The following is a 24,419-nucleotide window of genomic DNA, read 5'->3' as shown; positions in this document are numbered from 1 at the left end:
CCCACACAGCTTATAGACTTTATAGGAGGAAGATTGGACACAAGAAAAATGCGGGCATTCCTCACCCCGGATCTTCTGTCCAACCTGAGGTGTCATGTCGCGGCCATCTTATGACCTGGTCCGACGGCAGCTTCGGTCCTGAGGGCCCTAGGTTCAATGGCGGCAGCCATTCCGCTTCTTCTTCATGCTCGACTTCACATGCGGATTCTTCAATGGACCCTCCAGGTCCAATGGTCCCCGCTCTACTTCCCTCTCAGCAGCCCGATAGCTATCAGCAAGGCATGCAGGAGCTCCCTTCTTTGGTGGCTCCAGTCAACGGATCTCCTAACAGGGAGACCTTTCTGTGCTGCTTTCCCCCTAGCCACGGTGACCACGGACGCTTCTCGCCTCGGGTGGGGGGGACATTCAGCGGGAAAAATTGTCCAAGGCACGTGGAACAGTTCAGAGACCTCACTGCATATAAATGTCCTGGAGATGAGGGCGGTGCTATTAGCGTTGCAAGCACTACACAGCCTTCTCCCTGCAGGGACTATTGCTATCCAGACGGACAACATGTCAGTAGTCTGGTACATCAACAAACAGGGGGGAACCAGGTCCTATCCCCTTTGTCGAGAGGCCATGAGAGTCTGGGAATGGGCAATCTCCACCAATCGCTTTCTTGTGGCAATGCACATTCCGGGAAGGTCCAACATCCTAGCGGACAAGCTCAGTCTCACCATTCTTTACCCTCACGAATGGTCTCTCAACACTCTAGTAGCGAAGCAGATTTTTGCCGCCTGGGGGCAACCCTGTTGTGATCTTTTTGCTTCTCCCTCAAATGCCAAATGCGACAGTTTCTTCGCTCTATTTCCCCCGTTTGGGGAATCCCCAAGTGACGCCCTGGTGCATGCTTGGCCTCCCGGTCTCCTTTACGCTTACCCTCCACTGCCTCTAATGCAGAAACTTTTGCAGAAAGCCAACAGCTTGGGGAGCAAAATGATTCTCATTGCCCCGTTCTGGCCTCGTCAACCTTGGCTCCCCTTTGTGTGGTCTCACAGAGTGAATCCTCCCTGGATTCTAGATCCGATCCTGGATCTCATCTCCCATCCTCAAGGGCTTCCAATTCCAAACCTTCACACCCTGAAATTGACAGCCTGGCTGCTCCAATTCCATCCCTGATGAGGACTCCTGGTATCTCGTCACCAGTGAAAGCCATCTTAGTGGCGGCCCATAAACCTTCCACTAGGAAGGTTTATCGAAGCAAATGGAAGAGGTTTTCTATTTGGGCAGAACATAATAACCTTGACCCCTTTTCTGCACCACTTTCGGCAGTACTGGACTTCTTGACAGACCTTTTTCAGCAAGGAGCAAGCTCTTCCACGGTAAAGGTACAGATGGCAGCTATTTCTCATTACCATGTGGGTCTTGACTCAACACCTCTCATGGCTGCGAAAATTTGCAAAACCTTCCTCAAAGGTGCATTTCTCTTGAGGCCTCCGGTTAAGGAAGCTATACCACCTTGGGATTTATCTCTAGTTCTACAGGCCCTAACCGCTCCCCCCCTTTGAGCCTGCAGCCTCTGTGGATTTAAAATACCTTTCCTGGAAAACTGCCTTCTTAGTAGCCATTACATCAGCTAGAAGAGTTTCGGAACTCCAGGCTTTGTGCGTCAAACCACCGTATCTTTCCATTTTTCCGGATAGGGTTTTCCTCAGGACCAATCCTTCCTTTCTACCGAAGGTCTCTTCAGAATCCAATATCAACCAATCGATTAACTTGCCAATTTTTTTCCCCAACTATAAAAACAAAGGAGAATATAAATTACATTCGTTAGATGTTCACAGGCAGCTGCGCTTCTATATTCACAGAACAGCTGGTCATAGGAAATCCGATCAACTGTTCGTCTCCTTTGCAAAATTCGCACTGGATAAGGCAGTCTCTAAGGTTACCCTGTCGAAGTGGATTTCTAACTGTATCTTGCAGGCTTATGACACCTCAGGAAGGCCAGCGCCTCAGAGAATTACAGCGCATTCTACCAGGGCAGTATCCACGTCTGCTGCTTTTAAATCTAGAGTGCCTTTAGATGATATCTGTGTAGCAGCCACTTGGACCTCATCTCATACTTTCATCTCGCATTATAAAGTGGATGTCGTTTCCAGAGGGAGAGCATCCTTTGGCTCTGCGGTGCTCCGGAACATCCTTCCATGACGGCCACCCAAGGTTTAGGTAGCTGGGGACTCTGTCCCACAGGTTGCAGACAAATGAAGTCTGCCTACTTCAGATTAAGAAGTTATGTACTCACCATAACGTTCCATCTGAGTAGGTGACTTCATTTGAATGCAACCATCCCCCTGACCTTATTAGCAATATTAGTCCTGGTTTCCCAGGAGTCTGGTATACAGGGCAAACTCAATCTGAGGTCAGTCAGGGCTTGGCAAGGGGTTATGGGTAGAGGGAGGAGCTAGGAGCTCGGATCCTAAAGCTTTTGAACTGCCGGCTCGGATCCGATACCCACAGGTTGCATCCAAATGAAGTCACCTACTCAGATGGAACGTTATGGTGAGTACATAACTTCTTATTTTCTTTACAGTGGGTTTGAATGCGAAATTGCTTATTTCTTTCTTTTTTTTTTTTTTTTTAAGGACTCCCCAAAGGCGCAGACACGGAGGACAATTGAGTGCTGCCGAACAGACTATTGCAATGGATTATTGCAGCCGACACTTCCACCACCTGCAGGTGAGATGATTTAGGAAAGGCACTGTATGCCTGTGGGTATGATACATTGACAAATACCACTTGAGAATTAGTAGTATATTTTGAGGCTGGCTCTGCTAGACTTGTTAGTTAAGGAAACACAAGGCATCATTCACCTTGTGTAGAATTTGACAGATAAGGTAGACATGCTTTTGGAGTAGATAGCAACTTTATAACTTTGTGTTTGTCTCAGCAAGAATTCACAAGATAACATTTTCTTGAGTGATGGAGGATTACCTTTGGGTGTTATCTTTGTCTATACATTTGCTTTCGTTTTTCCTTTACTTGCTTGGCTTGTCAGAGCATTCAAAGGTAAAGTTCTCTTCACAAATTCTTTACTCAAGTTTCAGCATGAAAGCTATTTGTGTTTGTGTTTTGGGTGTGCTACATTTTCAACCATTTCTGAAGAAAGCATTAAAAATTAAAAGATGTTTTTTGTGTTTCACTGTTGCAGTCATCACACTTGGGTTATCTGCCTGCAGGTAACCCTCATTCGGCCCGAATACCAGAGTCTTGGGATTTCCGTGTCTGATGCTGTCTCCTTTTCCATGGTCAGGTTGTCAGGGGTATAAAACATGCAGCCGACGCTATTACTGATGAAGTTCCTAGTTTGTTTCAGGGACAAAAGCGCTAACCTTTTACTGCTGTACAAATAAAGTGGATTTATCGCTTTGTCTTTGTGGAGTCCTTTGGCCTGCATTTGCTTTTCTGTGGATTATTGTCCTGGTTACCCTCCCTCCAGCCCCCCTGACTTTTCTATTTTTTTCTACCTATCCTCTTTTTGGCCATATCTTATTGCAATGGTATTTACTTTTTACTGGAGGTGTTCCACACCATGTAATTGCTTCCTATTTTGGGGGCTCCTGACATCTGGGGCAAGAAAAACTGATGTAATGGCGTCTGCTGCATGTTTTATACCCTTGACAACCTGACGTCATGGAAGAGGTGACAGCATCTTATGCGGAAAGCCCAAGACTCTGGTATTCAGGCCAACTGAGGACTACCTGCAGGCAGATAACCCAAGTGTGATGACTGCAACAGTGAATACACTTGAACATCTACATTTATGGTAAGTGTACAAAACTGTACCTTCCTATTTTTCTTCACACCCCCCCCCCAGCCATTTTACTAAGGTGAGGCTATGAGTGGCCAAGCTGTATAAAGATTTTTCAGATGTCTAATGCTTTATTATCTCAAGTTACTAGTCCATGCATGACTTCCAGAACCACACACACACTGCTTAGGTGGAGCCTGAACATGACCCTGGTAGATAGCTGAAAGTATTGGATAAAAATCCAATGTAGTATTCACTTTTGCAGCCCTCACTTTTGGGTATGCAGTAGTCTGATTGTCCTGACATCCAGAGCTTTACATGAAGACCTCCAAATGTCATCCAAGGATGTCGGTGATATATGAAGTATATCAGCTGACTCCATCTTCAGATTTTTCTTGACCTACCAACAGCCAGGCAAAAAGCTTGGTGTTCTTCGTGTTTCACTGCTGCAGTCATCACACTTGGGTTATTCTGCTAGGGGTACCCCTCAGTCAGCCCGAATACCAGAGGCTTAGTATTCCTGCAACTCGTTCTGTTGCTCCAGGACTGAAGTCAGGTAGTCAGTGGTATAAAATCAGGCAACCGACGCCATTACATCAGTCTTTTTTGCTGAGGAGCCCAAAGCAGAAGCAGTTTGCACGAGTGCCGGTTGGCCGCTACCTGAGTTTTCATTTCCGAATTGAAGTTGAAGTCTTCTCAAGCTAAATACCCCATTGGGGATCCTTTTTTCTTGCTTTAACAGATGTTAAAAAATGTTAACAATTGTGTCACCTGTGGATAGCAAATACCACACCGAGATTTCTATTCTTACTGCGTCACCTGTTTAGACCCAGAACACGACGTCCCCCACTGTCACTTTTGTGCTTTGTTTAACACCAGAGCTATACGTCGTCAGGCCCTTATTGTAGCTAAATATTTTTCTTTTGATCTTCATATTCCGAAATGGCTTCGGTAAGCCATCCGACTACCAATCTTCCAAATAAATGTAAGAATAAAAACAGACACAAGACCGCACAGGTCCAAAACTGCCGACGACATTTCCGTTAAGCTAGTTGCCAGTTAGCTGGTCCTCAGTGAGGCACTTTCGCAGCCCCTGATTCCCATTTCTGTGGATTTGCAGGCCCACTACCAAGACCCATTCGGAGTCCGGTATGCCGCGAGACTCTTCTTTGACTAAGTATCCTGCGGATGTCTCTACCTTGGATGGGTCCGGAGCCACTGAGCAGGCACCGGCTTCCGAGGAAGATGTTCTTCGTGTTTCACTCTTGCAGTCATCACACCTGGGTTATCTGCTTGCAGGTAGCCCTCAGTCAGCCAGAATACCAGAGACTTAGTATTTCTGTGTCAGATGCTGTCGCTTCTTCCATGACGTCAGGTTGTCAAGGGTATAAAAGCAGGCAGCCGACGCCATTACACCAGTCTTTCTTGCCGAGGAGGAGCCTGAAGCATGTCGAAAGTGCCTTTTGGCCACTACCTGAATTTTTCATTTTTGAGTTGAATAATCCTGAAGTCTTCTAAAGCTAAGTACCCCATTGGGGATTCTTTTTTCTTGCTCTAAACCGATGTCAGCAAAAGTTAACTATTGTCTTAACTGTGGAAAGCAAATACCTCACAGAGATCTTCATTCTTACTGCGTCACCTGTTTAGGCCCAGACCACGACCTCCCTCACTGTCGGTTTTGTGCTTTGTTTAATGCTCAAACCATTTGTCATCAGGCTATCTTTGTTGCTAAATTCTTTCGCTCTCGATCACCGTACTCCGAAATGGCTTCGGTAAGCCATCCGACTACCGATATTCTGAAAAAACAAAAAGATAAAGACAGAGACAGACCGCATAGGTCCAAAATTGCCGACGACGCTTAAGCTTGTCGCCAGTCAGCAGGTACTCAGTGAAGCGCCTTTGCAGCCCTTGATGCCTACTTCTGTGGATTCCTAGGCCTCTGCTTAGACCTATTCAGAGTCTGGTATGCCGCGAGATGCTTCTTCAACTATGGAACCAGAGGATGTTCCTCGTGTTTCACTGTTGCAGTCATTACACTTGGGTTATCCTGCTGGCAGGCGACCCGAGTTCCAAAGTCTTGGTCCGGCGTCGGTTGCTGTCGCCTCTTCCTTGACGTCAGTGCGCTAGGGGTATAAAAGTTGCAACCGACGCCATTTTCTTCAGTCTTTCTTGCTGCGTGGTGCCCGAAGCAAAAGCAGTTCGCAAGTGCCCGTTGGCCGACTCCTGAGATTTCCAAAATTAAGTTTCAGAACCGAAGTCTTCAATAAAGCTAAGTACCCCGTTGGGGAAACTTTTTCTTGCTCCAGACCGATGTCAGTAAAAGTTAATTGTATTTCTTGTGGGAAGCAAATACCTCATAAGGACTTTCACTCTTACTGTATTCCTTGCCTAGACACTGACCACGACGTTACTAGTTGTCAGTTTTGTGCTAGATTCAATAAGCGCACTACTAAACGTCGGTTTGATTTTGCTTTACATTATTTTGGCCGAAGGTTTAATTACATAATGCTGTCGGAACAACCGACCGAAATTTATAAAAAACGCAAAGACAAAGAAAAGGACAGGCATCCAAGATCCAAAACCGACGGCGAAACCTCTTCTAGGCCAGTCGCCAGTTCTCAGTGAGGCGCTTTCGCAGCCTCTGACACACGCTACCTCAGAGCCACAGGCCTTAACCAACAGCCACGTGGAGACACCGAGGCCTGTGGAAACTCAAGGTATTGGACCTACGGAGGCTATTCCCTCAGATGGGTCAAGAGCCGCTGAGCAGGCATCTGCTTCTGAGGGTGTTTTCAGACCTTCACAGCTTACAATTAAGCCCACTAAAGCAGCAAAGGCAAAGTCAAAAACACCATTAAAGACAAGGAAACAAGTACAGCATTCTTCAGAACAGTCATCCATGCCAAAGAAACAGATGCTTAAAATGGCCGAAGACCTAATTACTTTAATCAGGGGTTCCCATCCCCCTCCTGACAAAAGGCCTAGGGCAAGACACTGACTATGATTCCTCTGACCAGTTTTCCATTTCCTCTGGTTCCTTTTCTGATCAGGGATATTCTCTCCCTCCCTATGAGGACTCTGATGCAGAAGAGTCCATACCTTCAGCCTCTCCGCCTGAGGATTATTCTTTTGGGGAAACCCTGCACACCATGAGGGAGCATTTCCATTGGGAGAGCCAGGATTATTCAGAATCCAAAAAAAGGCTCAGAGACTTCCTTTTATTGCCTCGGCACAGGCTCCTGGCAATTCCCCCTGTGCTTGATATTGTTGATTATGTTTTTTCTGAATCCAGTCTGTCTCCTGATTCTTTACCCCCTGCACCAGTCAAGCCAGACAGGTACTACAGGGTCCCTGACTCTCATAAATTTCTTTACAAAAACCCCGCTGCAGACCCAAAAACCATTTCTCAGGGTCCTAAAGGGGTTAAGGCTTCCTCTGCTAAAAATCCTGTCCCCTCGGATAGGGATTCCAGAGCTCTGGACAGATGGGGGGGGAAAAGTTTACACTTCTGCTACTTTAGCTGTAAGAGCTTTAAACTGCCAGTTTGACATGCTTAAATACCAACAGTACCTCATGTCATTGTTAAAACACAAAATGGTTTCAAATACAGAAAGTCCTGACAGTAAGGAAATGCAGGATTTATTGTATGCAGTTGAACAAGTGGGAAAGCATACTCTGCAATGTGGTTTTGATTCATTAGAGACTTTTTGTAGAGCCACAGTTACAGGCTCTGTTATTCGAAGGCATGCGTTGTTGAAAGAACAAAATTAACCTGACCATGTTAAAGTAAAATTATTGGATGCTCCATTACAGCATGATACTTTGTTTGGTGTTAAGGCAGAAGAGGTGTTAAAGAAAATGGAGGATAAAGCAAAGTCAATGCAGACAGTGAAAGATTTCTTACAGGTTCAACCACCTAGATTTAGCAGAAACTGGCCTTCAAAAAATTGGTCCTTTCCAGTGTCAGACAGGTCACAAAGAGGCAGATGTGTTCATCGTGTTACCCTGCTGCAGTCATCACACTTGGGTTATTCTGTCGTCAGGCGGTCCTGCAGTCGGCCGGAATTCCAAAGTCTTGGTCCGGCGTCGGTTGCTGTCACTTCTTCCCTGACGTCAGTGCGCCAGGGGTATATATACATTGCATCCGACGCCATTTTCTTCAGTCTTTCTTGCCGGGCGGTGCCCGAAGCAGAAGCAGATGTTCTTCATTCCACATTGCTGCAGTCCTAACCATTGGGGTAGTCCGCTGTCCAGTCGGCCCGAATACCAAAGTATATGGCTGACGTCGGTCAAGGCGCATTAGACTGACGTCAGGGTACTAATGCGCATGACCGACGTCATATCCCCAGTCTTTTTTGCCGCATGGTCCGATGCAGAAGCAGTTTTGCGAGTGCAGGTTGGCGTTCTGAAATATTTCCGAAGTCGGAGTTTCAGACCGAATTAAAGTTGGCTAAGTACCCCGTTGGGAACATTTTGGTTTTCTTGCCTCAGTATTTAACCGGATGTCAGAAAAAGTGAATAACTGTATTTCTTGTGGGAAGCAGATACCTCATAGGGATTACCATACTTTGTGTATACCTTGTTTAGGGCCTGAGCACGACGTTGTTGGTTGCCGCTCTTGTGCTAGATTTAACAAACGCACTATTAAGAGAAGGTTAGACTGTGCCAGGTTAGTGTTTGGGAAGCGTTGTAATTACAAAATGCCGTCGGATGCTCCGACGCCCGCTTCGTCCAAAAAGCGCAAGGACAAAACAGCAAAGCCTAGGGTGGATGAACCGGCAGTCCCGGACGTCGGTTCTTTAGAAGGCTCAGTGGAGCCGGAGGTTTTGCCAGGAGTTTCTTTGGAGTCTCAGGCAGAGACTTTACTGTTACAGGATGTGCCCTCTCAGGAGGTAGGCCAGGCTGAGGGGGCTTCTCAGGTAACTGTTCTTCCCTCTCTTCCCAAGGTAGTTAGAGCTTCTCCTACTGTTTCCAAAACTTCTTTGAGAGGTAGGCCAAGTTCAGCTTCAGTGGGGGCTTCTCCTAGCACTTCAGGTTCTGTGCCTAAGAAACATATGCTTAAAATGGCAGAAGATTTAATTACTATGATTAGAGGCTCTATGCCCCCTCCTGATAAGAGGCCTAGGGTGGAACCTGAGTTTGAGAGTTTTGAACGGGGTTCAGAGGCTTCTGAGTCTTCTGTGGAAGACTTGCAGGAGTTTCCTCCTTATTCTGATTCTGATGTGGATGATTCCACTCCTACAGCTTCTCCTCCTGAGGATTTCTCATTTTCAGAGACTCTGCATTCCATGAGGGAGCACTTTAAATGGGAAGGCCAAGATTACTCTGATTCCAGGAAAAGGCTTAGGGAATTCTTATTTTTACCCCAGCATAGGCCCTTAGCTATACCTCCTGTGTTGAATGTGGTGGAAGATGTTTTTGCAGAGGCTTCCCTGAACCCTGATTCTTTGCCTCCTGCCCCTGTTAAGCCTGATAGGTACTATAGGGTGCCTGAAGCTCATAAGTATCTGTTTAAGAGTCCTAGGGCAGACCCGGAAACTGTTTCTCAGGGGCCTAAGGGTGTTAAGGCCTCTGTTGTTAAAAATCCTGTTCCCACTGATAAAGAGGCAAGGGCTTTGGATAGGTGGGGAAAGAAAGTGTATACTTCTTCCACTTTAGCCATGAGAGCGTTGAATTGTCAGTTTCACATGCTAAAATATCAAAATTACCTCCTTTCACAATTGAAATCTAAGGTGGATGCTTTGGCGGAAGGTATAGAGTGTAAAGAGTTGCTGGATTTAGTTCATGTGTCTGAACAAGTGGGTAAGCATTCTTTGCAATGTGGTTTTGATGCTGTGCAGGCCTCATCGAGGGTGGCTGCCACTAGTTCTGTTCTTCGCAGGCATGCCTGGTTGAGGGATCAGAATTTAGCAGAGCATGTTAAGACTAGGATTTTGGATGCTCCTTTACAGTCTGATGTGTTATTTGGTTCGCCTGTGGAAGCAGTTTTAAAGAAAATGGAGGACAAGGCTAAGTCTATGCAAACTGTTAAAGATTTTTTGCAGGTGCAGCCACCGAAGTTTAGTAGAAATTGGCCTACTAAGGGATGGACATATCCTGCTTATGATTCCCAGTCTAGGGGTAGGTCTAGACGTGGTAGGGGCAGAGCTCAAAGTTCTTTTAGGCCTAGAACAGGGGGTTCACCTGCTCAGACTTCTGGTGAGGGCAGGGGTCAGTCCTTAAGTAAACAGACCCAATGACCTGCCTTTTCAGCTGCCAGTAGATTCTCGTCTGGCAGCTCCTTTGGGAGGAAGACTGTCTCTTTTCAAAGAAAATTGGGATTTAATCACTCAAGACAGATGGGTGTTGGATATCATTCACCACGGTTACAGGTTTTATTTCCATACATTGCCCCCTTTCAAAGGCATGCCAGACGTTCCCCCTCCACAAAGGAAGGAGGCTCACAAGCAAATTTCTTTGTTACTCCAAATAGGGGCCATTCAGCCAGTCCCTGTACCAGAAAAGGGCCTAGGATTTTATTCTCGCCTGTTCCTAGTTCCAAAGAAGGGGAACACGTGGAGACCAATTTTGGATTTGTCTATCCTCAACACTTATCTGGACATTCCCAAGTTCAAGATGTTGACGTTACAACAGCTTTTACCTCCGCTGGGCAAAGATCATTGGATGGTAACTTTAGATCTCAAGGAAGCTTACCTTCATGTGCCTATAAGACTAAGTTGCAGGAAGTATCTGCGTTTTCGAGCTGGAAATTCTCATTATCAGTTCTCTGTATTGCCCTTTGGCTTATCTACTGCGCCCAGAGTATTCACAAAGGTTCTGGCTCCAGTGATAGCTTACTTCAGGCTGAAAGGAATTCAAATCTATCCTTACTTGGACGACTGCCTGATTCTGGCTCAAGAAAAGGAAGACCTTCTACAGCATCTGGAATATGTCATAGCAGTGCTAAGATGCCTAGGGTATTCTGTGAACGAAATAAAGTCCAGTCTAGTACCCTCTCAAGACATGTGCTTTCTGGGTGTGAGACTGAATACAGCAGCCCAGATGGCCTTTTTAACCCCGGACAAACAAAACAATCTTTCCAGTTACTTCCATCATCTATCTCTTCAGTCCGGGCTGACTGCAAGGACAGTCCTTCAAGCCTTAGGGTTCATGGCATCTTGTATTCTGGTGCTTCCCAATGCCAAACTGCATATGAGGAAGCTACAATGGTATCTCAAAAATCTGTGGACACAGCACTGCCAGGATTTGGACACTGTCATTCAAATAATACCTTGCATTCAAAAGGAATTTTTGTGGTGGGCTCAGGAATGTCACCTAAACAAGGGACTCTCTGTGACCCGGCCAGAGGCAAGTCAGATTCTAACGACAGATGCCTCAGATATTGCTTGGGAGCTCATCTAAATGGAAAGTGGATACAAGACAAGTGGCCTGCCAGACTACAGCATCTACATATCAACATGAAAGAGATGTTAGCAGTTCAGTTTGCATTAATTGCTTTCAAGGAGTTACTTCTTCCAGGGCAGGTGTTGATTCTAACAGACAACACAACTGTCATGTGGTACATCAACAAACAAGGGGAACACATTCTTACCCATTGTGCAGACAAGCAATGATTTTATGGGAGACTGCGCTCAGTCTGCAACTAACTCTTCAGGCAAGGTTTCTGCCGGGAGCACAGAACTCCTTAGCAGATGTATTAAGCAGACAAATCATGGATCCCCACGAGTGGAAACTGGATCTTCATGTATTTCAAAAATTGACAGTGTCATGGGGAACTCCAGACATAGATCTGTTCGCTTCTCCACTAAACCACCAGCTGCCAAAGTTTTGCACGAAGGGATTTCATCACACAGCTTGGAAAGTGGATGCTCTTTCTTTCAGTTGGAAAAATCTTCATGTGTATGCCTTTCCACCTCTGCCTCTTCTTCCAAAGGTGCTTTTACAGGTCAGACAAGACAAGCCAAGGATGATTTTAATAGCTCCAGATTGGCCTCGGCAGCACTGGTACCCATTACTGAGGAGTCTGGTAAAGAAGCCTCCATGGCCTTTACCCTTGATTCCACACCTGTTGTCTCAGAGGGACGGTCATCTGCTCAATGTCAAGCTTCACTCTCTACATCTAACAGCCTGGCATATTCTGTTTTGAAAGATAGCAGGTCTCAGCTTCCTCAACAAGTTTTAAATGTGATTATGGAAGCCAGAAGACCTAGTACAAGGAAAGTGTGCATGAAAAATGGAAGAGATTTTTGTTTTGGAGTGCAGCAAACAATTTGGAGATTACTGAGCCAAATTTGAGTGTGGCTCTTCAATATCTTACTGAGTTACTGGACAAAGGTTTGTCTTTCTCTTCCATTAAGATTCATGCTGCAGCAATTTCAGCTCACTATGATTGTGACCCTCCATTGTTTTCATCCTTTATTCAAGCAATTTCTTAGAGGGCAAAGAATATAAGACCCCAAGAGCTCCTACTCCTGCTTGGGATCTCAATTTTGTGTTGGAGAAACTTACTCTACAACCTTTTGAGCCTCGGCTACTGCTGAATTGAAATACTTGTCATGGAAGACTGCTTTTTTGTTGGCCATTACTTCTGCAAGAAGGGTTTCTGAGTTGCAGGCCCTTATGGCAGTGGAGCCTTTTTTGATTTTTCATAAGGATAGGGTATCTTTACGTACTAATCCTTCCTTTATGCCTAAGGTGGTTTCTAGTGTGGCTTTAAACCAAACTATTCATTTGCCTACCTTTTATGCAGATCCCCAAAATAAAGGGGAAAAGATTTTGCACACTTTAGATGTACATAGGCAGTTACGTTATTATTTAAGCAGGACTAAGGATTTTAGGCAGTCTCAGCAGTTGTTTGTTTCTTTTGCCTTGACTTCTCAGGGCAAGCCTGTGTCTAAGCAAACTATTTCAAAGTGGATTGGGTTTTGCATTTCATTTTGTTATTCCCATCATGGCAAGGAGATTCCAGCTGGGATTAGGCCTCATTCCACAAGGGCTACTGCCACTTCAACAGCATTTCTAAGGGGGGTGGCAACTAAGGATATTTTGGAGGCAGCTACTTGGAGTTCAGTGCATACTTTCTCTAAGCATTACCACCTTCCTCTCTACTCTAAATCTAGGGCTGGTTTTGCCACAGCTATTTTGCAAGGCATGTTGACAGCTCCTGCTTCCTTATGATTTGCCAGCCTCCCTTACCTCTGCTTTGGGATTTTACCCAATGGTTAGGACTGCAGCAATGTGGAATGAAGAACATAGTACAGTTTTGTACCTACCATAAATGTAGATGTTCGAGGATCCACATTGCTGCAGTCAATTCCCTCCCTCCTTCCCTCTGTGTTTAGGGGTGGTGGTGTGGGTTAGGTTATATTCTTGTGCATTTGTATATATTGTATATATGTTTGGTGCAGGGTTTTTGTTGGTGTTTTGGTTTGGGCCTTGTCTTTTTAGGGTCTTCTGACATCTGGGGCAAGAAAAGACTGAGGATATGACGTCGGTCATGCGCATTAGTACCCTGACGTCCTGACGTCAGTCTAATGCGCCTTGACCGACGTCAGCCATATACTTTGGTATTCGGGCCGACTGGACAGCGGACTACCCCAATGGTTAGGACTGCAGCAATGTGGATCCTCGAACATCTACATTTATGGTAGGTACAAAACTGTACTTTCGCAAGTGCCGGTCGGCCGACTCCTGAGATTTTCGAAGTCGAATTTCAGATCCGAAGTCTTCAATAAAGCTAAGTTTTTCTTGCCTCAGACCGATGTCAGAAAAAGTTAACAATTGTATTTCTTGTGGGAAGCAAATACCTCATAAGGATTTTCATTCTTACTGCATATCTTGCCTAGGCCCAGACCACAACGTCACTGGTTGTCATTTTTGTGCTAGGTTTAATAAGCGTACTATAAAAAGACGCTTTGATTTCGCACAACACTACTTCGGTAGAAAATTTAACTACACTATGCCATCGGAGCAACCGACTACCGGCGTGCACAAAAAACGCAAGGACAAGGACAGGCAGCCTAGACCCAAGCCAGACTGGTCCGGTCTCCAGTTCACCGGTCTTCAGTGAGGCTCCGACTCAGTCCTTGACTACCGCAGATCTGGAACCCGAGACCGCTTCGGAACTTTTGGCGGAAAGTACTAGGCCGACGCAGCCATTTTGTTTAGCCCCTACCAACACTGCTGAAAAAGATGTCGGTGCTACAGAAACACCTTCAGTTTCTGAAGGCGTCTTCAGACAGACGACGCTCACCATAAAAACGTATCCTAAGACTAAGACTCCTATTAAACCTAAAAAGACTGCACTTCAGTCTCCAGTTCAAGGCCCCATGCCTAAGAAACAGATGCTCAAAATGGCTGAAGATTTGATCTCTTTAATCAGGGGTTCCCAACCCCCACCCGACAAAAGGCCTAGACAAGAGGAAGATTATGCCTCCTCTGAACAAGTGTCTTATTTCCTCAGGCTCCTCTGAGGACCAAGATTACTCCTCCTTCCCTTATGAAGATTCTGATGCTGAGGATTCTATTCCCTCAGCTTCTCCTCCTGAAGACTACTCCTTTGGGGAAACTTTACACACTATGAGGGAACATTTTCACTGGGAAGGTCAGGACTACTCTGACTCAAAGAAAAGGCTCAGAGAGTTTCTTTTACTCCCCCAGCACAAACCACTTGCCATTCCCCCAGTTTTAGACATTGTGGATGATGTTTACTTAGAATCCAGTTTGAACCCAGATTCTCTGCCTCCTGCTCCGGCCAAACCTGACAGATACTATAGAGTGCCTGATTCCCACAAATTTCTTTATAAAAGCCTGTTGCTGATCCAGAGACCATCTCCCAGGGTCCCAAAGGGGTTAAGGCTTCTATGGCAAAAAATCCTGTACCCTCTGAAAGGGGACTCCAGAGCACTAGACAGGTGGGGGAATAAGGTAAACACCTCAGCCACTCTAGCTATGAGGGCACTAAATTGCCAATTTCACATGCTAAAATATCAGCAATTTCTTATGTCTCAGTTAAAACAAAGAATGAGCACACTCCCTCAACAGTCTGAATTGAAAGAAATGCAGGATCTGTTGCATGCAACTGAACAGGTGGGCAAACATACTTTACAATGTGGGTTTGATTCTTTGGAGGCTTCCTGCAGAGCAGTTGTCACTGGGTCCGTTGTACGTAGGCATGCTTGGTTAAAGGAACAATCTCTGTCTGATCATGTTAAAGCAAAGCTTCTAGATGCTCCCTTACAGCAGGATGTTCTTTTTGGAGTTAAAGCAGAAGAAGTCTTAAAGAAAATGGAGGATAAGGCAAAATCTATGCAGACAGTCTAAGATTTCCTACAGGTACAGCCCCCTCGCTTCAGCAGAAATTGGCCAACAAAAAATTGGTCCTTTCCAGCTACTGACAGACCACAGCGGGGTAAATACAGACGTCCAAGAGGCAGAGGACAACCACAAGCCCAGTACAAACCTCGCCAATGGGGCACTGCAACACAGAAGGGAGGAGAAGACAGGTCCCAAACTACCAGAAGGCAAACTCAATGACTTGCACCTCATCTGGCCAAGCAACACTCTCTTGGCAGCCCCCTTGGGAGGAAAACTCACACTTTTTTCAGACAACTGGCACATTGTCACAAAGGACAAATGGGTCCTAGACATAATTTCACGAGGATACTTATTCCATTTTCACACCTTGCCAATGAAAAGAGGAATGCCAAACCTGCCACAAAATCAATGGGCAGAGGCACAAAAACAAATTACAGCTCTCATGGACATGAGCCATTCAACTGGTACCTACTCGAGAGCAAGGCCAAGGATTTTACTCATGACTGTTTCTAGTTCCCAGAAAGGACAATGCCTGGAGACCAATTCTGGACCTTTCAATTCTAAACACCTTCTTACAAGTACCCAAATTCAAGATGCTAACACTACAGCAGCTTCTTCTCATGTTGGGCAAGGAAGCATGGCTAGTAACGTTGGACCTCAAGGAGGCATACTTGCATGTCCCTATCAGACAAAGTTGCAGAAGATACCTCCGTTTCATTGCAGGTTCAACCCATTACCAATTCTCTGCACTGTCCTTTGGCTTATCTACTGCGCCCAGGGTCTTCACAAAATGCCTGGCACCAGTAATTGCATACTGCAGACAAAGAGGAATTCAAATATACCCATACCTGGACGACTGCCTCATCAAAGCAGAAAGCAAGGACATCCTCTTACAACATCTGGCTTTTGTAAAACATCTTCTAAGTTGCCTGAGGTACAACAGTAAACGAAAAGAAATCAAAACTAGTACACTCACAAAATATGACATTCCTGGGTGCCAGCTTGAATACAACGGCCCAGAAGGCTTATCTGACGCCAGACAAACAACTATAACTGACTCAATATTTCAAAACAATGGCAACAAAGACCCAACTACCTGCAAGAAAAATTCTGCAGGCCTTGGGCTTCATGGCATCTTGCATACTACTAATACCATTTGCAAAGCTGCATATGAGGAAATTACAGTGGTACCTAAAAAGCGTATGGTCTCAACACAGCCACAGCTTGGACACAATGATATCTCTCATTCCCTGCCTACAACAGGAGTTTCTATGGTGGTCACAGGCATGTCACCTCAGCAAGGGTCAGCCTTTCACCTTGCCCCCAGCCAGGCAAACTATGACAACAGATGCATCGGACTACGCCTGGGGGGCACACATGGCAGGACAAGTGCGTTCAAGGCGTATGGACTGCAGATCAAAGGAATCTGCACATCAATCAAAAAGAGATGCTAGCTGTACAGAATGCTCTAACAGCCTTCAAAAATCTATTACATCCAGGACAACGTACAATAAGGACAGACAACGCCACAGTAATGTGGTACATAAACAAACAAGGGGGTACACACTCCTACCCTCTATGCAGGCAAGCAATGACCTTGTGGAACACAGCTCTGGCTTACCAAGTTCAGTTACAAGCTCAATTCCTGCCAGGAAAGAAGAACACATTGGCGACCTCAGCAGAAACATCGAGGATCCCCACGAGTGGAAACTGGATCCACAAGTGTTTGCAATGATAACTCAAAAATGGGGCCTTCCAGACATAGACCTGTTTGCCAGTCCTCAGAACTATCAACTAACAAAATTTTGTACAAGGACACTTCACCATCAAGCTTGGAAAGTGGACGCACTCTCATTCAGTTGGAAAAATCTGACAGTATATGCCTTCCCTCCATTGCCTCTCCTCACAAAGGTGCTTCTGAAAGTCAGAAAGGAGAGACCACGACTGATGCTCATAGCCCCAGACTGGCCACGCCAGCACTGGTACCCTCTGTTGAGGAATATGGCCCAGGGCCCACCTTGGATTTTACCACAAATTACCCATTTACTCACACAGCAAAACAATCAGATTCTTCACAGCCAGCTCAAAACCTTAAATCTGGCTGCATGGCAAATCACCTAAGCATCCAGCCAGCTCCTCTTTCCCAAGCAGTTATGGATGTTATTCTGGAAGCTAGGAGGCCCAGCACTAGGAAGGCCTATTCGGACAAATGGAAAAGGTTTTGTGCCTGGAACCAAGCTAAAGGCCAAAACACACTTCAGCCTCACATGCCTCACATTCTACAGTATTTAACTGAGATGTTGCACAAAGGACTTTCTTTTTCTTCCATTAAAATCCATGCATCAGCTATTTCAGCCCACTATAACACGGATCCACCCTTATTTTCGCATCCACTTCTAAGGCAGTTTCTCAGAGGGGCAAAAAACATTAGGCCCCCCAGGAGAGCACCTACACCAACATGGGACCTCAATTTTGTTCTGGAAAAGCTTACGGTACCTCCCTTTGAACCAGTTTCTCTGCAGATCTACAGTTCCTGTCATGGAAGACTGCCCTGCTGTTAGCAATAACTTCAGCTAGAAGAGTCTCAGAGCTGCAGGCACTAATGGCAGTGGAACCTTTCCTCATTTTCCATCAAGACAGAGTTTCTCTATGAACTAATCCTTCCTTCATGCCTAAGATGGTTTCCAGTGTGGCTTTAAATCAAACCATCCACTTACCCACCTTCTTCCCAAATACACAGAACAAAGGAGAAAGACTCCTGCATTCCTTGGACATTCACAGGCAACTTTGTTACTACTTGGATAAAACTAAGGCTTTCAGAAAATCTGACCAGCTCTTTGTATCCTATGCTACAGCTTCACAAGGGAAGGCTATGTCAAAACAAACCATTTCCAAATGGATAGGACATTGCATTTGTTTTTGCTATACCCATCATGGAAAACCAGTTCCTGCTGCCATTAGGCCCCACTCTACCAGGGCAACAGCTACATCTACAGCCATCCTCAGGGGGGTTCCAACCAAGGAGATTTTGGAAGCTGCAACTTGGAGTTCAGTACACACCTTTACCAAACACTATCACTTACCACTTTACTCTAAGACTAGGGCTGACTTCGCCACTGCAGTTCTGCAGGGCCTTCTAGCCTCCTCTAACCCTCTATGACTCCTCCACCCATCCTTAGTTTTGGGATTCTACCCAAGTGTGATGACTGCAGCAGGGTAACACGATGAACATAATACAGATGTCCTTCAAGGATGCATCTGCAGTCCTAACAAATGGGTTGTCCTGTCATCATAATACAGTTTTGTACCTCCCATAAATGTAGATGTTTGAGTGTACACCCTGCTGCAGTCCAGGTTACCCTCCCTCCATCCCCTCTGATCTAACTGGCTAAATCTCTACAATACCTTCCTGATGTATTTGCTTATAGCTGGAGGGATTTTGTGTTTGTGCAAAATTTACTTAATTTGGTACTAATTACTGACCACCTTTTTGGGGGCACCTGACATCTGGGGCAAGAAAAACTGAAGAAAATGGCGTCGGATGCAGTATATATACCCCTGGCGCACTGACGTCAGGGAAGAAGCGACAGCAACCGACGTCGGACCAAGACTTTGGAATTCCGGCCGACTGCGGGGACCACCTGACGACAGGATAACCCCAAGTGTGATGACTGCAGCAGGGTGTACACTCGAACATCTACATTTATGGTAGGTACAAAACTGTACTTTTTGATTCTTTAGAGGCCTCTTGTAGAGCCGCAGTTACAGGTTCTGTGAGTCAAAGTCATGCTTGGTTAAAAGAACAGAGTTTACCCGATCATGTTAAGGCAAAATTATTGGATGCTCCTTTACAGCATGATACCTTGTTTGGTGTTAAGGCAGAAGAGGTGTTAAAGAAAATGGAGGATAAAGCTAAATCTATGTAAACAGTCAAGGATTTCTTACAGGTACAGCCACCTCGATTTAGCAGATATTGGCCAACAAAGAATTGGTCCTTTCCAGTGTCAGACAGGCCACAGAGAGCCAGATGTTCATCGTGCATACAGCTGCAGTCATAACAGATGGGTTCTCCTGCCGTCAGGCGGGTCCTCGGTCGGCCGAATTCCAAAGTCTAGGTCCGGCGTCGGTTGTCGTCGCTTCTTCCCTGACGTCAGTGCGACAGGGGTATAAAAGAACCATTTTCTTATGTCTTAATTGCCTCGCAGTGCCCGAAGCAGAAGCAGTTCGCAAGTGCCGGTCGGCCAGCTCCTGAAATTACGAAAATTTTGCAACCGAAGTCTTTTTGAAAGCTAAGTACCCCGTTGGGGAAACTTTTCTTGCCTCAGACCAATGTCAGACAAAGTTAATAATTGTATTTCATGTGAGAAGCAAATACAGCATAAGGATTTTCATTCCCTCTGCATTCCTTGCCTAGGCCCAGACCACGATGTCTCGGTCTGTTGTTTTTGTGCTACATTCAACAAGCGCACCATTAAGCGTTGTGCGGAGTTCGCCCAACACTATTTTGGCAAAAAATTTAACTATATTATGTCGTCGGATACTCCGACTCCAGTTTTGTCTAAAAAACACAAAGATAAGGACCGACACACAAGGTCCGCGGCCTCTACCGACACCACGCCAAAGCCGACTACAGGTTGTCCGGTTCTCAGTGAGGTGCCTACGCAGCCCCTGCCTACCGACGGCACTTCATTGGCGGTGTCTTCTGTGCCCGAGGTCGCAGGCTCCTCGGCCCAAACCCCAACTACAGATACCGAAGCCACTCTTGGTGGTGAATCTCAAAATGTAGACAGGTCTGCCTCCTTTCAAGGTGTCTTCAGACCTTCCTCTTCTTTTTCCATCAAGGTTTTCACCAAGTCGAAAGCAGCCATGCATTCTAAGAGACAAGCTACACAGGGCCCTTCTCCAGGCCCCATGCCTAAAAAACAGATGCTTAAAATGGCTGAGGATTTAATTACTCTTATCTGGGATTCTCAACCCCGGACAAAAGGCCCAGAGTGGAGGAAGAATCCCCCTCCTCTGACCAGGCCTCCATTATTTCAGAGCACTCTGATGAACAGGAACATTTTTACTCCCATTTTGAAAATTCTGATGCAGAGGAGTCCATTCCCTCTGTCTCCCCCCCAGAGGATTACTCATTTGGGGAAACCTTGCATACCTTAAGGGAACACTTCCACTGGGAAGGCCAAGAGTACTCAGATTCCAAGAAATGGCTTAGGGATTTTCTCTTGCTGCCTCAGCACAGGCCTCTGGCTATACCTCCTGTCTTAGACATGCTAGATGATGTGTACTCGGAGGCCTGCCTTAACCCAGATTCCTTACCTCCAGCCCCAGTCAAGCCTGACAGGTACTACCGGGTTCCTGACTCTCACCAATGTTTATACAAAAGCCATGCGGCTGACCCAGAAACTATCTCACAGGGCCCCAAGGGAATTAAGGCCTCCACTGCTAAAAATCCATTACCTTCCCAAAGAGATTCCAGATCCTTAGAAAGGTGGGGAAAAAAGGTATACACCTCGGCCACCTTAACCATGAAGGCATTAAACTGCCAGTTCCATATGCTAAAGTACCAACAGTTTCTGTTATCACAGTTGAGAAGTAAAATGTCACAACCTGAACAACCAGACTTGAAGGAGTTGCAGGATTTAATGCATAGTGCAGAACAAGTGGGTAAACATACCTTGCAATGTGGTTTTGATGCTCTAGAGGCCTCATGTAGAGCTGCTGTTACAGGATCAGTCATACGTAGACATGCCTGGCTCAAGGAGCAAACCTTACCAGATCATGTCAAAGCTAAATTACTAGATGCCCCTCTACAAAAGGATGCATTATTTGGTGTTAAAGCTGAGGAGGTATTAAAGAAAATGGAGGAAAAGGCTAAATCAATGCAAACAGTGAAAGATTTTCTACAGGTACAACCTCCACGTTTCAGTAGAAATTGGCCTTCCAAAAATTGGTCCTTTCCAGCCACGGACAGACCCCAAAGAGGTAGATTCAGGCGCCCGAGGGGCAGAGGGCAATCTCAAGGATCGTTTAGAGGCAGACAATGGCAAGCTCCTACCCAAAGAGGTGGTGAGGATAGTTCGCAGCCATTCAGAAAGCAAGCCCAATGACTTTCCCCTTTGCATGCTAAGCAAGGCTCAAATGGCAGCACCCTTAGGCAGAAAACTGGCATTATTTTCAAAAAAATTGGCATATTGTCACAAAAGACAAATGGATCTTGGACATTATAAACAGAGGCTACAGATTCCATTTTCACACCCTTCCAAAAATGAGAGGCATGCCAAACCTGCCACATAATCAAAGGGCAGAGGCACAAAGACAAATTTCAGATCTCATGGACATGAAAGCTATTCAAGAGGTACCTACTCACGAACAAGGTCAAGGTTTTTATTCCAGACTATTCCTGGTACCAAGGAAGGGAAAAGATTGGAGACCTATTTTGGACCTATCCATCCTAAACACATTTTTACTCGTACCAAAATTCAAGATGCTCACATTACAGCAGCTTCTTCCCATGGTGGGCAAGGAGTCTTGGCTGGTAACATTGGACCTCAAGGAGGCATGCCTGCATGTCCCAATCAGACAAAATTGCAGAAGATACCTCAGATTTCTTGCAGGTTCAACCCATTATCAATTCTCTGCATTGCCCTTTGGCTTTTCTACTGTGCCCAGAGTATTCACGAAATGCTTGGCATCAGTAATTGCCTACTGCAGACTTCAAGGGATACAAATATACCCATATTTGGATGACTGCCTGATGCAAGCGGACAGCAAGCACATACTTCTGAAACATCTGGCGTTTGTAATAATGTTGTTGAATTCTCTGGGATACACAGTCAACAAAAAGAAATCAAGGCTAATAACCTCTCAGAAAATAATTTTCCTGGGTGCCAACTTGGACACAAACACCCAGATGGCCTACCTCACGCCAGAGAAGCAGGGGCAACTAACTCAATACTTCATAACACTAGCAAAGTTCACCAGGCTGACTGCAAGGAAAATCCTGCAGGCTCTGGGATTCATGGCATCTTGCATCCTACTAATCCCATGTGCAAAGCTGCATATGAGGAAACTTCAATGGTACCTGAAAAACCTATGGTCTCAACACAGCCACAGTTTGGAAACAGTAATACCACTAATTCCATGTCTTCAAAAGGAATTTCTGTGATGGGCTCAAGCATGCCAAACAAACACAGGTCTCCCATTCTGCAAGCCTCAAGCAAATCAAGTCATCACAACAGACGCCTCGGACTACGCCTGGGGGGGCGCACATGACAGATCGGTGCATTCAGGGCAAATGGTCCCAAAAAGAAAAGCACCTTCACATCAACCAAAAGGAAATGCTAGCAGTAATAAATACTATTATAGCTTTCAAAGACCTTCTACATCGAGGTCAACTATTGATAAGGATAGACAACACCACAGTAATGTGGTACATAAACAAACAGGGAGGAACCCATTCATAACCCCTATGCAGGCTGGCCCATGTCACTTTGGAACATGGCTCTGGAATTACAAATCGAACTTCAAGCACAGTACTTGCCAGACAAGGAAAACATGCTGGCAGACGACCTAAGCAGAAATATGACAGATCCACACTAATGGAAGTTGCATCCTCAAGTTTTTACAGAGATAATTCAAGCATGGGGAAGGCCAGACATAGATCTCTCTGCCTCCCACAAAAATCACCAATTGACAAAATTCTGCTCAAGGACTTTTCATCCAAAGGCCTGGAGAGTGAACGCTCTCTCTTTCAGTTGGACAACAATGACAGTTTATGCCTTTCCACCTCTTCCTCTGCTGCCCAAAGTTCTATTAAAAACCAGAGCAGACAGACCAAAGATGATTCTCATTGCTCCAGACTGGCCAAGACAGCACTGGTACCCACTCCTGAGGAGCCTGACGCATTCCCCTCCATGGACCCTACATCTAATGCCTCTTCTTCTGACTCAGCACAGCTTCAAAACTCTTCACAGTCAGCTGAAAACACTCAATCTGGCCGCATGGAAGATTCCTTAACATCACAACAGACCCTACTCTCCAAGGAGCTGCAGGATGTCATTTTGGAGGCCAGAAGGCCATCTACTAGAAAAGCTTACTCCGCAAAATGGAAACTGTTTTGTGCCTGGAATGAGGAAAAGGGCCAGAATCCTGGAAAACTGAATTTACCTCAAATATTACAGTATCTAGCTGAGCTGCTAAGCAGTGGACTTTCATTCTCCTCCATCAAAATCCATGCCTCAGCCATTTCTGCAGAATACAACACTGATCCACCTTTATTCTCTCACCCCCTCTTAAGACAGTTCCTCAGAGGGGCTAAGAATATAAAACCCCCAAGGAAACAACCAATACCTGCTTGGGACCTCAATTTCATTCTAGAAAAGCTGACCTTGCCTCCTTTTGAGCCAGCTGCCTCAACAGATTTGCAGTATTTGTCCTGGAAAACAGCTTTCCTTCTGGCTATCACCTCAGCTCGTAGGGTATCGGAACTGCAAGCCCTCATGGCTGTGCAGCCTTTTATCATCTTCCATCAGGACAGAGTTTCCTTACGAACCAACCCGTCCTTTATGCCAAAGGTGGTATCCAGGGTAGCTTTGAATCAGGCTATACACTTACCTACCTTTTACCCTAATCCTCAAAACAAAGGGGAGAGACTACTACATTCCTTGGATATCCACAGACAGCTGCGTTATTATTTGGACAGAACAAAGCCTTTCAGAAAATCAGAACAGCTCTTTGTGTCCTATGCTATAGGAGCTCAAGGGAAGCCAATTTCCAAACAGACAATTTCAAAATGGATAGCCCACTGCATACGCTTTTGTTACTCTTTTCATGGTAAAACTGTACCTCCAGGCATCAGATCTCACTCCACAAGGGCCACAGCTACCTCTGCAGCTTTCCTCAGGAGTTCCTACCAAAGATATATTGGAAGCAGCCGCTTGGAGTTCTGTGCATACCTTCTCCAAGCACTACCACCTACCATTATACTCCAAAACTAGAGCAGGCTTTGCCACTGCAGTCTTGCAGGGCATCCTGGCTCCTCCTAGTTCCACCTAGTGCCTACCACCCCTTTCTTAGCTTTGGGATTCTACCCATGTGTTATGACTGCAGCTGTATGCATGATGAACATAGTACAGTTTTGTACCTACCATAAATGTAGATGTTCGAGTGCCAATACAGCTGCAGTCCAGGTTTCCCTCCCTCCTTCCCCTCTTGGGGCAGGCCTTTTGGCTAACACCTCCTCATACAACCTGATTGGGGTATTCATTTATGGTGTATTTGCTTGCAACTACTGTATTTTGATTATATGGCATTG

The 24,419-nt window shown here is 45.7% G+C and overlaps 1 protein-coding gene across 1 annotated transcript in view; it reads left to right on the top strand.

Moving 5' to 3' along the window:
* The window catches only part of BMPR1A (bone morphogenetic protein receptor type 1A), a 1,674,184-nt gene that overhangs the window by 612,091 nt on the left and 1,037,674 nt on the right, over positions 1-24,419 (top strand). Inside the window, exon 6 of the mRNA XM_044056589.1 lies at positions 2,622-2,715. Within this exon, the coding sequence (XP_043912524.1) occupies positions 2,622-2,715 (94 nt within the window). The remainder of the gene's footprint in view (positions 1-2,621; positions 2,716-24,419) is intronic.

This window comes from Protopterus annectens, chromosome 14.part0 (assembly GCF_019279795.1).
Source record: "Protopterus annectens isolate FY-2018-M chromosome 14.part0, PAN1.0, whole genome shotgun sequence".
NCBI classification, from domain to species: Eukaryota; Metazoa; Chordata; order Ceratodontiformes; family Protopteridae; genus Protopterus; species Protopterus annectens.
Note: the sequence above shows the minus strand (reverse complement) of the source record. Positions and strands in the feature narration are given on the sequence as shown.